We start from the raw sequence: 12,543 nt of genomic DNA on the forward strand, positions 1-12,543 counted from the left end.
CGAGGTGAGGCAGGGAGGAAGGGGAGGGCAGGGCAGAGGAGAATTGATGTCCATCAATTCTCCTCTGGGAGATGGGAGGACAGTAGAGGAATGGGATGGGAGGACAGTAGAGGAGAGAATCGCGGGACACGGATGGGAGGGAAGCGAAGAGGAGAATCGCTGAACATGGAGGGGAGGGAAGAATTGCTGGACATGGAGGGGAGGGCAGGTGAGAGGGGAAAAAAAAAAAAAGCTTACATGACAGCCTTCCTAGGGCCCGTTTCATTGTTGAGGAAACGGGCATGGTTCCACTAGTTTGAAAATATTTCTCCATGCAGGGTGGTAGATACAAAGAATGGACTCTTGGGGACAATGGAGACAAAAATGCTTAACAGACTTCAAACACAACCCACAGGATAAGCACAGATGATGTCAAGCAGCAAAGAGGATGGTAGTGAAATAATGGAAAAGGACTGGCCCACTGATCCCAGCAGCCATGTCCTGTGCACTGTCATGCAGAAGATCTGTGATATGATCTGTGGGACAAGTCTTTTGTTCTCCAGGTCAGCTGGGGTTGCTCGCCCTAGGAGCTGGAAGGGGTGGTAGTGAGTCAGGTCATTAAAGCTGACACCTAGTGGTCAGATTCAGGCTCTACAATTTCAGGGTTCCCAGCTCAGAACCATCACAAATGACCAGTGGAGGTGAGTAAGGAGAATAAAAAATAAGGGAACAAAATCCCAATGAGTTGCGAATGAAACATAAAAGGCTAGATCCCAGTCCTGGTTCTGACTGAGATACAAGCAAATACCTCAAGCATTGTGTCCAATTCTGGTCGCCGCATCTCAAAAAAGATATAAAGGAATTAGAAAAGGTGCAGAGAAGGGCGTCGAAAATGATAAAGGAAATGGAATGACTTCCCTATGAGGAAAGGCTGAGAAGGTTAGGGCTCTTCAGCTTGGAGAAAAGGCGGCTGAGGGGTGATATGATAGAAGTCTACAAGATAATGAGCGGAGTAGAGCGGACAGATGTGAAGCGTTTGTTTACACTTTCAAACAACAACAAAACCAGGGGACACAAGATGAAGCTAGAATATGGTAGATTTAAAACAAATAGGAGAAAGTTTTTCTTTAAAAGTCCATTGAACATTATTTATTTATTTATTTTGGGGGGGGGGGGGGGGGGGGGTTGCCGGGTTCTTGAAGCCTGGATTGGCCGCTGTCGGAGACAGGATGCTGGGCTTGATGGACCCTTAGTCTTTTCCTAGTATGGCGGTGCTTATGTACTTAAGCAGAAGGATATTACTGAATCAAAAAAGTAGTAATGTGGTGGTAAGCTGCCTGGCGGAGCAGGTGCAAGCCCGCACAGGAATAGTATGATTGCATCGGGCCTCCAAGAAGGCACTGCAATGACCTCACTGGAGGGGACAAGTCTGAAATTCAAAACTTCAATAAGCATGGAGAAGCCAGTGCTGGTGTTTTTATTTTACATTTTACATAGCGTCTTATTTCTTTGCAGCTTTCAGGATTATTACAAAACTTGGTAATAAGATGTAGGAGGTGCCCTGAGTTTTAGTTTAGCTATTGATCTTGGAGGTGGCAAGGTCTGAAATTGACCATCAGAGATGGTGGTGAGGGCAGCAACCATCATTATTAACAGATTCTGAACATGGGTGGGACGGGCAATGGGTAGGAAATCAGCTTTGAGGTCAGGGGAAAGGCATGCGAGAGGGGAGGGAAGTTGATACTGGGCTACATATGGAAATTTATATGTACCTCTACCCAAAGTTGGTGGCTGAATAAGGCATTTTTGGACTTTTATCTGCCATCTTTGTATAAATTACTTTTCTTTTGTTATTTCACTTATTCATACCTAAAAAATGTAAACCTGCGCTTTTTTTCTTAAAGGTGGACCTAAAAATGTAGGGTTTACATATCTGTACCTCATGAGGAGATCCCTTGAAGATGCTCGCTGACTGATAAATGGTCTCTGTCCACAGCTTGATGTCATCATTCTCCAACTCCTCTGGTGTCCTGTAGAGAGACTTGGGAACCAGCCCACCCTCTGGGACATCACACTGAAATTGGAACCAAAGCATTAAACATGAACCACAATAGGACTATAAAATAGGACTATAAAAGGTCTATCGAGCCCAGCATCCTGTCTCTGACAGCAGCCAATCTAGACAAGTATGCTGCAGATCTTACATAAGTACATAAGTAATGCCATACTGGGAAAGACCAAAGGTCCATCTAGCCCAGCATCCTGTCACCGACAGTGGCCAATCCAGGTCAAGGGCACCTGGCACGCTCCCCAAACGTAAAAACATTCCAGACAAGTTATACCTAAAAATGCGGAATTTTTCCAAGTCCATTTAATAGCGGTCTATGGACTTGTCCTTTAGGAATCTATCTAACCCCTTTTTAAACTCCGTCAAGCTAACCGCCCGTACCACGTTCTCCGGCAACGAATTCCAGAGTCTAATTACACGTTGGGTGAAGAAACATTTTCTCCGATTCGTTTTAAATTTACCACACTGTAGCTTCAACTCATGCCCTCTAGTCCTAGTATTTTTGGATAGCGTGAACAGTCGCTTCACATCCACCCGATCCATTCCACTCATTATTTTATACACTTCTATCATATCTCCCCTCAGCCGTCTCTTCTCCAAGCTGAAAAGCCCTAGCCTTCTCAGCCTCTCTTCATAGGAAAGAACATAATCTACCCAATATCTGCAAGGTACTTCCCAGTGACCAGGATCTATGAATAACTGACAGTTTCATATAAACCACAAATACCATTTGTTAAAAATGTAACTTCGCCTTTTCTTGTTTCTATTTAGCCCTTTAATTTTATTCTTAACTGCACCCTTATAGCCATAATTCTGGGAGTTACTGAGAGGTGCATTAATATGTATGCTCTGAGTTTTATGTCAACAGGAATAAAAGAAAATGTTCTAATTTAAAATGCAATTATATGATGGTTCTTAAAGAGAATGGAGTTTTATCTAACGTGTGATGTAGATTTGACATATACAAAAAAGATGCAAGCTCAAAACTGCAAGAAGAATTTACAGATGTAAATTTATATGACAGAGAAGCAAAAATTATGTTCTGCTCTAGAAGATGGAAATTATACAGGTTTTGCAAACACAACGTCCATCTCTTACCAGGCACTCTCCACCAAGGAAATCAGGGATAATTTCTTTATCGATATAATCCACTAGACCCCCAGGCCCTTGATAGTCATTTCCAGCATAAATTAAGAATTTCTTTCTGGTGTTATCATCTATGAATGGACTAACCTGAAAGGAGAATAATAAAACGGATTATGAAACTCTGTTCTAGACTCCCATCTGAAAGTAAGATTTTGTCATAATTTATATGTGGTAGTTTTAGTGATATACTAATTAAAGCAACAGAGGTAATCATGTTTGTTGTTTTAACTATACTATGGAATAAAATTTCAAATTTAAAAAATGGATTCCTTTTTATGTGGATCACCTGATCATTATGGAGCAAAGATCACTGCATCAGGTACAACAGCAAATAAGCAGTAAATTATTTTGCAATGACAAAGAGAGTGCCAAAAATGTTTACCATCAATACATAAAGAATATAAAACTCATTTAAAACCAAACCCAACGCAGCCTTAATGATACTACCCTAAAGATAGGAAAAATGTATAAGGCAGACAACTATAATCAGGAAGCACCATTATTCTAAAGGTTAAAAAAAATTTAACAGCTGTGAAGGAATCTATGGCTGCAATACTAATAAAAATTTTAAAAAAATGTGCACTCCAAGAGCTATTCAATTAACTAAATAGAATATAAAGACTTCTAGAGCAGATCTAACTACCAAACCCCACAAAGAAGCCGACCGAATTTCAGTTTTGGATTCTGCACCAAAACAGGTACAAAATCTGGGTTTGTGTTTCGGATGAAAATGCCATTGTATTTTCAGCTGAAACCACAACTCTCCTCCCCCCCCCCCCCAGTCTGCCCAACCACCCGCAGGCCCTCCCCAAGTCTACCTGAAGGAGCCCTGGTACTCTAGTGGCCTATTTGTGGACAGGAACAAACCCCACTCTTTCCTGCCTGGTGCCAGTGCTCAATAGAAATGGCTGCCGAGACTGCTGTAGGAGGTCCCGACAGTTATTTTAAGCCAGGAACCAGCACAGGCAGGATGGGCCCAGAATTAACTTAGATGAGCCCTTCCACACCACGCCCCCCCCCCCCCCCAACCAGGAGGTATAAAAAAAAAAAAAAAAAAAAAGCTTTTTTTCACCTAGCCCACATCAACATCTCTCTTCCTCTGCGATGTCCCGGTATCTGCCCGCTCATTGATGAAGCCCGTCCCTCCCCAGTGTACCTTTCAGGCGTCCCCGGCGCCTTCACTGATTCATTATTGCTGCCTGCGCCGGGATCTGGCAGATGGAAACCTGCAGGGCTGGTGCAGGCAGCAATAATGAAATCACTGCAGGCGCCAGGGACACCTGAAAGGTACACCGGGGATGGACCGGCTTCAGTGACAGACGGCCAGATGTTAGGATGCCACAGAGGAGGAGAAATGCTGATGTTGGGTGCCTCCACTGGGTGGACCTGAGCCAAGAATGCCACTGGCTGGAAAAACCTGAGATGGCTTTTATTGTTGAAATATGGTTCCGCCCTCAGGGAGGATCCAGTTCTCAATGTCTTATGTAGAGAAGGAAAGCGAGGGGTTGGTTTGGCTTTGATTATCTAGGTCATTTTTTCATGTAAGATTGGAGTCTAGTCATATTACCCCCCCCCCCCCCCCCCCCCGGAGGTGATGGCTTGTTTATCTATTTGTTACATTTGTATCCCACATTTTCCCACTTATTTGCAGGCTCAATGTGGCTTACATGGTACCGTAACAGCGTTTGCCATTTCCGGTATAAACAAATACAAGGTGATATTATGGTAGAATAAGGTTCAGGTATGATGAGTACTTTGGGGGAATTTAGGGGGGGAAGAGGAAGAGTTTGGGTATGTCCATTACGGTCTTTGGTTTCATTATGTCGCAGATATCCATGTTCTGTTCAGGATGACACATTGCAAGGAAAATTGGGATGTGTGTTGTTTTATCGCCCTCCACTGAAATGGAAGTCTGTACAAGATGATTTTAGGGATTTTATTTCTAGGGCCAATTTGGTATCTGAAAATATATTACTTTTGGATGACATTAATATCTATTTAGATAACCTAGAAGATTCTGAGTCCAAAGGACCGGTAGATACGTTACAATATCTGAGGTTTCATAGGGTGGGTTTGGTGGTACTACTCATGAAAAAGGTCAGATTGATCTTCTGGCATATAGGTTTCAGTCTCAAGATGATTTTTGGATTGTAGATTCTGACTGGTTACCCACTATTTGATCAGACCACTTTAGTCTGCAATTTGTTCTCAAAAGCAGAGAGGCTGTGAACTCTTTTAAACCAGGTATTAGAACACACTATGCTCCAAGGGATAAGACTGATGAAGAATTATTTTGGAAAACAATTTTAGCTAAGCTGGAATTTCATGGAAATGTTGAGGTAGATTTCATGGTTTACTGGGATGAAGTTTGTGGTGAAGTCCTGGATGATAGCACCAGTTCAGATACAAAGGAGTTCTAGTAAGAAAAAAATCTGTTTGGTTTAACGAAAAATTGTTGGATTTGAAAAGAACCTGTAGGAGGCTGGAGAGACTTTGGGAAAAGGGGCATTTGTTGGTAAATATAAAGCTGCTATAAGACAAGCCAAGTTCAATTATTTTTCTAATTATGTAGGAATAGAACTTGTAGATGTCAACTCTATCCCTGGTAAATACTTTAACAAACACTAAAGATGTTTTGGAAGCTACTGCTCAGGTGCCATTGGCAGATGAGTTTGAAGTATTCTTCAGTCTCTGAGTCCCACCTATAGCAATCCAGTTTAGGAAGGGCTAAGAGAGAGCTTCAACGGAAACTGCAGTAATTTGGAACGCGAGGACAGTGCAGGCAGACTTTTACATTCTGTGTCCTGCAAATGACAATATGGATTCAGTAAGGCTTTGACGGCAACTCCAGTACTTTGAACGTAAGGACAGAGCCAGGCGGACTTCTACAGTCTGTGTCCCAGAAACAACAAAGAAACACATGATCAAGTATATGTCATCATGTTCATTGTTGATTTAATCTAGAACTGAGAATGAATGTCACTGTTGGGCAGACTGGATGGACCATTCAGGTCTTTATCTGCCATCACTTACTATGCACACTGCCCAGCGTTGCTGTGTTTTCAAAATGTCTGCCAAGACTTCCTGCGGTAGCATTTTGAAAATGCAGGGGCAGCGTTGGCAGAGTAGCGGCAGCAGGCAGGAAAGAGTGGGGATTCTTTCCTGCCCCCAAAGAGACCACTAGACCATCAGGGCCCTTCAAGACGGGACCGGAAAGGGTCCACTGAGGCTTAGGGGGGCTGTACTTTACAGGGGGTGGGGGGAAAGTCTTTGGGCCCTCAGGCACTGCCCGCTTGCCCGTATGGTCAGTACGTCCCTGCCTGGGTCCAATCTACCATGCTGATAGCATGCTCAAGTCCAGCTGAATAGGGAATACAAAGTGTGCATTGCCTGTTGTACTGCTATGACTTAAGCAAAACTATATTGATAAGGACTCATAAAAAATAATTATCAGAAAGTTGGATAGTTTTACAATGTGCTCATTTTGTGATAAGTGATAAATTAATTCTCTGGACTAATCCAGTGGCTAATGCTGTGTGCTGCACCATAACAGGGGCTGGGTTTGATTCTTCCGCCAAGTCTTATTTCCTCAGCCCGCAACAGAAGCAGCATTCACAGCTCCTTTGAATGGGAGGGGGTGTCTCTATTATGCAACAGCGACATCTAGTGGCTGCACTTAGGTGTCCATAATTGCAGGCTTCCAGGGCAAGCCCAGGTAGGCCAGGCCTCCACCTGAATGCTGTAGCTGTTGTGCCTAGTTCTAACTTGGCCATCCCCCTGTCTACACTGAAGACAGGGGGATGGCCAAGTTACACTGTAAATGAATAAGCTGAGGTCTTGATGCAATAGACAGTGTGTGTGCTAAGTTTCAGTTCACAACATTCTAAAGCAGGTACTGGGAAAAAAAAAACAACCTTTTACTTCTGATGCAGTAAACCAATATCTTGCAAATTACTGTGGCATTATAAAATATGTGCTAACTGGAAAAAAAAGTGCAAAATTCCATGGTAAATCTGCAGCAGTTTGCTGCACTGGGAGTACAATCTATGAGTTGGGGACCATCTCGTGCACTTGACAGGAAGGGACCAAGAAAAAAAAAAAAAACCGAAACTGGAAAAGCCAGCTCTGAAACGCCTGTTCCCCAACCTCAACCAGCAACAATTTTCCTGTGGCTCAGTGGTCCTGGAATCCCCTAATCCCCTCCCAGGTAAGGGCATCTGACACACGGAGGTCCTGGACTAGGCAGCTTCCATGTTGCTGGACCTTCTTGGAAGGTACCCAGTAACATCTTTCTCTCATTGCAGTAGAGACTATATAGAAAGTCACACTTAATACTTTTACTATGTCTATACAAAATACACCTGAATTAAGGTACTCAACGTCCAAACAAAAAAACAACAACTTACTAGTGTCCAAAGGACTGGGAAGACTCTGGGAGCTCGAAGGATAAGAAGGCGGCCCAGTGTCTCTGGGTAATTAGCTTCAACTACTTCAATGATCCTAAGCAAGGCTTTCACCCCAGGTCTCCATAAGTGCCTCATGTTCAAACCTTCAAGATCCACTAGGCAAGTCCAGGAGCTGTGTGAAGGATATAAAGCCGCAGACTTTGAAAATCAAAAAATGATGTTCTGATACCACATTTTAAAGCAGACACACACATTATTTACAACTAATCAAGGTCTTAAACTCCTGTTAATCGGAATAAGACTTTAGGTGCTTTAGTATTTGCTGTGAAGGTATTAATCTGTAACACAGATTCTCTTCAGAGAACAGGATCATGCAGCCACACCAGCAGTATCATCAACCTGATAGAAGCCAACCAAATCTGCTTTCAGAGCCTGAAGGGTACTAAAGTAAGCTCAAGGTGGGGGTGGGCTTGTTGCAAAGTCTCTTTCTAGTTTTAGCCAAACATTCAGGTACGATGAACAGCCTATCAGGTTAACTAATTTGGAGGCTTTAATGTCCCTGGTGAAGTCCTGTTCACCCATACTTTTTATTTGTCCATTAAGGACAGCGGGAGAAAGCATCCCACAGATGAAACAGGCTGAGGGATGTTGAGGTTTTTTTTTTTTATTTGTTAAGGAGAGCAGATCAGTCTTGGTTCCATCACGGATGAAATCATCCCTGGTTTGGCTGCATGCATCCCTTGTCTGCAGAGATGTGAAGAAGCAGAGGCTAAACCACCTGGATGGTGGAAGAAACCTGTATAACATATCCTGCTATAAATGAGGGATGGTAATACTCCTGTCTGTAGAGAGGTAACAATCACATTAGCATATAAAACAGATTATGCTACTCTGCTCTAGACCCTCCTATCTGAAAGCCAGATTTTGTCATATTTTATATCCTATATAATAAAACGCACCTCCAACATTCTGAAGCTGACTGCATGGCTGAGGCATTCCTGCTCTCTGTATCCATCTCCTGAATTGACATCATGTACTTCCGGGTTCGTCACAAGCAGAAGTGACCAACCACACGAGGTTTCTCGGCTTCAGAATGTTGGAGGTGCATTCTATTAAATAGGATTGGTCAGTTCCTTGAAGCACAGCCAGAGCTCAGCGTCCTGCACAGTAACGCTCAGACACCAGAGAGAGAGAGATGGGGGCCTGACACCAAAGGGAGGGAGGGGGGGCCTGACACCAGAGGGGGGGGGGGGGGGGAGGTATCTCTGTCACACACACACACTCTCTCTCTCACAGTCAATGTCTTTCTCTCTCTCACTCTCACACACTGTCTCTCACACACTCTATGTCTCACACTGTATCACATTCACTCTCTATGTGTCACACAGTCATTCACACACTCTCTTGGTCTCATACACTCAGTCTCACAGAGAGTCTGAGTCTCACAGAGAGTCTGTGTCTCACACATACTCTCTCGCACACACTGTATCTGTGTGAAACACACTCTCTCTCTCTCACACTGTCTCTCACATATGCACTTGCACACACTCTCATTCTCACGCACACACTCTCTCTCTCTCACAGTCTCTCACATATGCACTTGCACACACTCTCATTCTCACGCACACACTCTCTCTCTCTCTCTCACAGACACACTCGCACCCAGACTTACTCTCTCTCACACACACACACTCGCACATTCACTCTCTCTCACACACACAATCACTCTCACATACACTCTCTCAAACATACACACTCCGAGGAAAACCTTGCTAGCGCCCATTTCATTTATGTCAGAAACGGGCCTTTTTTACTAGTGTAGTAATATTGATGATATACTAGTTAAAAGAAAGAGGTAAAGATGTCCACCACTATAACTCATTTGGCTGTTTTACTATATTGTGGATTAAAAATGCTAACTTAAAAATGTATTCCTTTTCATGTGGATCTCCTGAGCATTATGGAATAAAAGTGATCACCGCATCAGGTACAACAGCAATTAAGTAGTACTTTTTTTCTTTTTTACAAAGATGAAAGTAAAGAGTGCCAAAAATGTTTACTGTCAAATACATAAAACATACATATGGTGTTTACTGTTATATACAAGGGATTTACCTAATTGGCCGACCAAACACTTTGGTATTTTCTTCACAGCGTCTCAGTCCTTCCTCGTTTATGGAGAGCACCTGTGAAAGAAATGATTGTGTTACCAATGGTTTGCACTTTTCCAATGGTTAAAAATAGAGTATTCTGATTTCTAAATAACTTTTGCTCAACCAATCAGCTTTTAGATGCAGCCTTCTTGCAAGATGAATTGTGTTCAGGGTCAGTAAACATTTTCCTGCCCAAATCAATCTACTAAGATTCTAGATTGCCACCCCATCTGAAAATACCAATTTATGTGGTCTCATGTGCTATATCCTCTTTTAATCTACTAGTATTCCTGTTTTCTCCATGATCAACACATCAACTAGAACAAGTAGAGCTATTCCTATTTTCTTTCCTTAATGTTTCTATATATGTCACTGACACTATGTGATCTGACTTTAGGAGGATAGCTCTTGCTATCTAGTCATTCGGGGTGAAAAGTGCCTGGTATGTGATTGTGTGCTCATTTTGAGCACATAATCACATGCCATTTATGACCACTTCTTTGTGCCAATATACCTTTGTGAGATTCTCAGTCTACAGACCTGCTATCTTATGTCATTATTATGTACGCAATCAATTCTAGATAAATTGCATTACATAAACTCTATAGAACCAGCCATCATTTCATAGCATTCTGGACATATTTTGGGGAAGCACATAAATCTTTCTGTTTGATACACTAGATTCTAACCTCTTACAAGTTATAGTATACACGTATATATTACAGATGACATCAAACCTGCAGATACAATCTTACTTTGGAAAGAGATTCTATCAGATTGTAGATACTTCCACTTCATTCACTTCTCTATTCTGACAATTTTTTTTAAAGTGTTCTTATGTGTATTAGATACTTCTCCCATGAAAAACGGTTCTGTAGAGCTCTTCCCTGCATTGATGTATCATTGGTTAAATTAGAAAAAGTAAAAATCTTCTCTGCAGACTCATATTTCCCATTAGCTATCAATTTCTACAGCACTTCAAGATACGTCCAACACTATACAGATACACAGTACAGTTGGTCACTACTCAATGAACTTACAATCTAATCAAGACAGACTTAGTGAAGGGCTGGTCTGGAATTAAACATTTGAAATGAGCAATTAAAAGGAAGGCTGGAGCTAATTACCTCTGCATAAGCCTTTACACTAACTAGATATGTTTTGGTTTACAAACTGTTTAGACCAAGTTAAGCTGTTGCCTCTGTGCACTGGTGCTGGTTTAATATTTTCTTTAAGTTTTTAGAGAAGAAAGTAAAATAGTGTTTAGCACACTGGGCTGAGAACCAGGGTTAAAATTTCACTTCTGTCATTAACACCCCTTGTGACCTTGGGAAAGCCACTTTCTCTCTCATTGCTTCAGGTACCCACTTAGACTGTACACTTTGGAGCATGGATTCATATGCTTATCACCATTCTATACATCCAATGGTGCTATGAATAAACACTATAAAAGATAGTTTATGTGTAGCTTATGCGATTTTGCACACTACTCCAATTCTTCGTTTGAAGGGATTTGTTTTAGGTGTATTGCTCATGGCAGGCACCATATGCACATGCCTAGAGGTGCCTGTGCTGCACAGGATGGCGTTGCATAGAATCATTTTTCTCTCTTCTCCCTCCCACTGGCAGGGAGGAGAACGGAGGCCCTAAACATCTTGCTAATGTGAGATGTAAATCTGGCCCCAATTTAGTGCATGGATTCTTAATCCTGTGTAACTAACTGGCCTAGATCAACCAGTCGTGCAGCTAAGGACAAACGGAAGGGCCTCACATCTAAAAATAAAGTTCTGCTGGTGCTAATACTTTAAATATTCAAGCTCACTTCTTCCATGGTTTGTCCTAAACAGATCGCTCATTTCAGCCTCTAAGCTGCAATCTTTGTAATCACTACTACAACAGTCAAACCAATGGAAATAAAGAATGCCGAAAATACTAAGTTTGACTTGGAAATCACAGTAATTTTCAATGAAAACTTTAATTTGAATAACCCCCCTGTTTACTAAACCTTGTGGCAATGCTGACACAGCCCATTCAAAGTGAATGGACTGCGTCGGTATTAATGCATGGCAACCGCTAGCACTGGGGGGGGGGGGGGGGGGGGGGGGTAAATATACTTCCTATTAAATTAATGTGTTAATATACAGGAGGTTTGCCTTTTCCAAATGAAGGAAAACTCTGGAATGAGAGGGCATAGGATGAAGATGAGGAAATAGGCTCAGGAGGAATCTAAGAAAATACTCATTCACGGAAAGAGTGGTGGATGCATGGAATGGCCTCCTGGTGGAGGTCGTGGAGATGAGGACAGTGCCAAAATTTAATAAAGTGTAGGACAGGCTTGTGGGATCCCTTAAGAAAAGGAGGAATTAATGGTTACTGAGGAAGGGCAGCCTGGATAGGCCATTTGGACTTTATTTGCCATCATGTTTCTATTCAGTGCCCTGGTCAGGACAATACAGAAGATATACACTGATAAATAGCAAAAAAAAAAAAAGTACTGAAAAATGAGTAAGCCTAACATCAGAAGTTGGAATCAAGTGTCAGACTTCTCTGGGCCTAAGCTATCCATGAATTTTCCTTTAATATTCTGCACTCAGGTTACTAACTCATACATGGGAGTGCTTGGTCCTGTAGCTTAATTTGTAGTGCAAAAAACACACATAGTAAAATGTCTTTTGCCAGTGTACCACATCCAGCTGTGACACCTATAGCTAATGTATTTTCAATTTCTTGATGTTGCTGTTACAGGTTTAACAATTATATTTAATTTCAGCAGAGACGTGAGAGGTCTAAT

At 42.1% G+C, this 12,543-nt stretch overlaps 1 protein-coding gene across 6 annotated transcripts in view; it reads right to left on the minus strand.

The window, feature by feature from the left end:
* The window catches only part of SEC14L1 (SEC14 like lipid binding 1), a 176,515-nt gene that overhangs the window by 31,888 nt on the left and 132,084 nt on the right, over positions 1 to 12,543 (minus strand). For all 6 annotated transcript variants that reach the window (XM_030208149.1, XM_030208147.1, XM_030208146.1 and 3 more), the window contains 4 exons: positions 9,715 to 9,785; positions 7,600 to 7,771; positions 3,146 to 3,280; positions 1,919 to 2,053 (listed from right to left, as the gene is read on the minus strand). In XM_030208149.1, the coding sequence (XP_030064009.1) occupies positions 1,919 to 2,053; positions 3,146 to 3,280; positions 7,600 to 7,771; positions 9,715 to 9,785 (513 nt within the window). The remainder of the gene's footprint in view (positions 1 to 1,918; positions 2,054 to 3,145; positions 3,281 to 7,599; positions 7,772 to 9,714; positions 9,786 to 12,543) is intronic.

The sequence above is a fragment of the Microcaecilia unicolor genome, chromosome 6 (genome assembly GCF_901765095.1).
Source record: "Microcaecilia unicolor chromosome 6, aMicUni1.1, whole genome shotgun sequence".
Classification (NCBI taxonomy): Eukaryota; Metazoa; Chordata; class Amphibia; order Gymnophiona; family Siphonopidae; genus Microcaecilia; species Microcaecilia unicolor.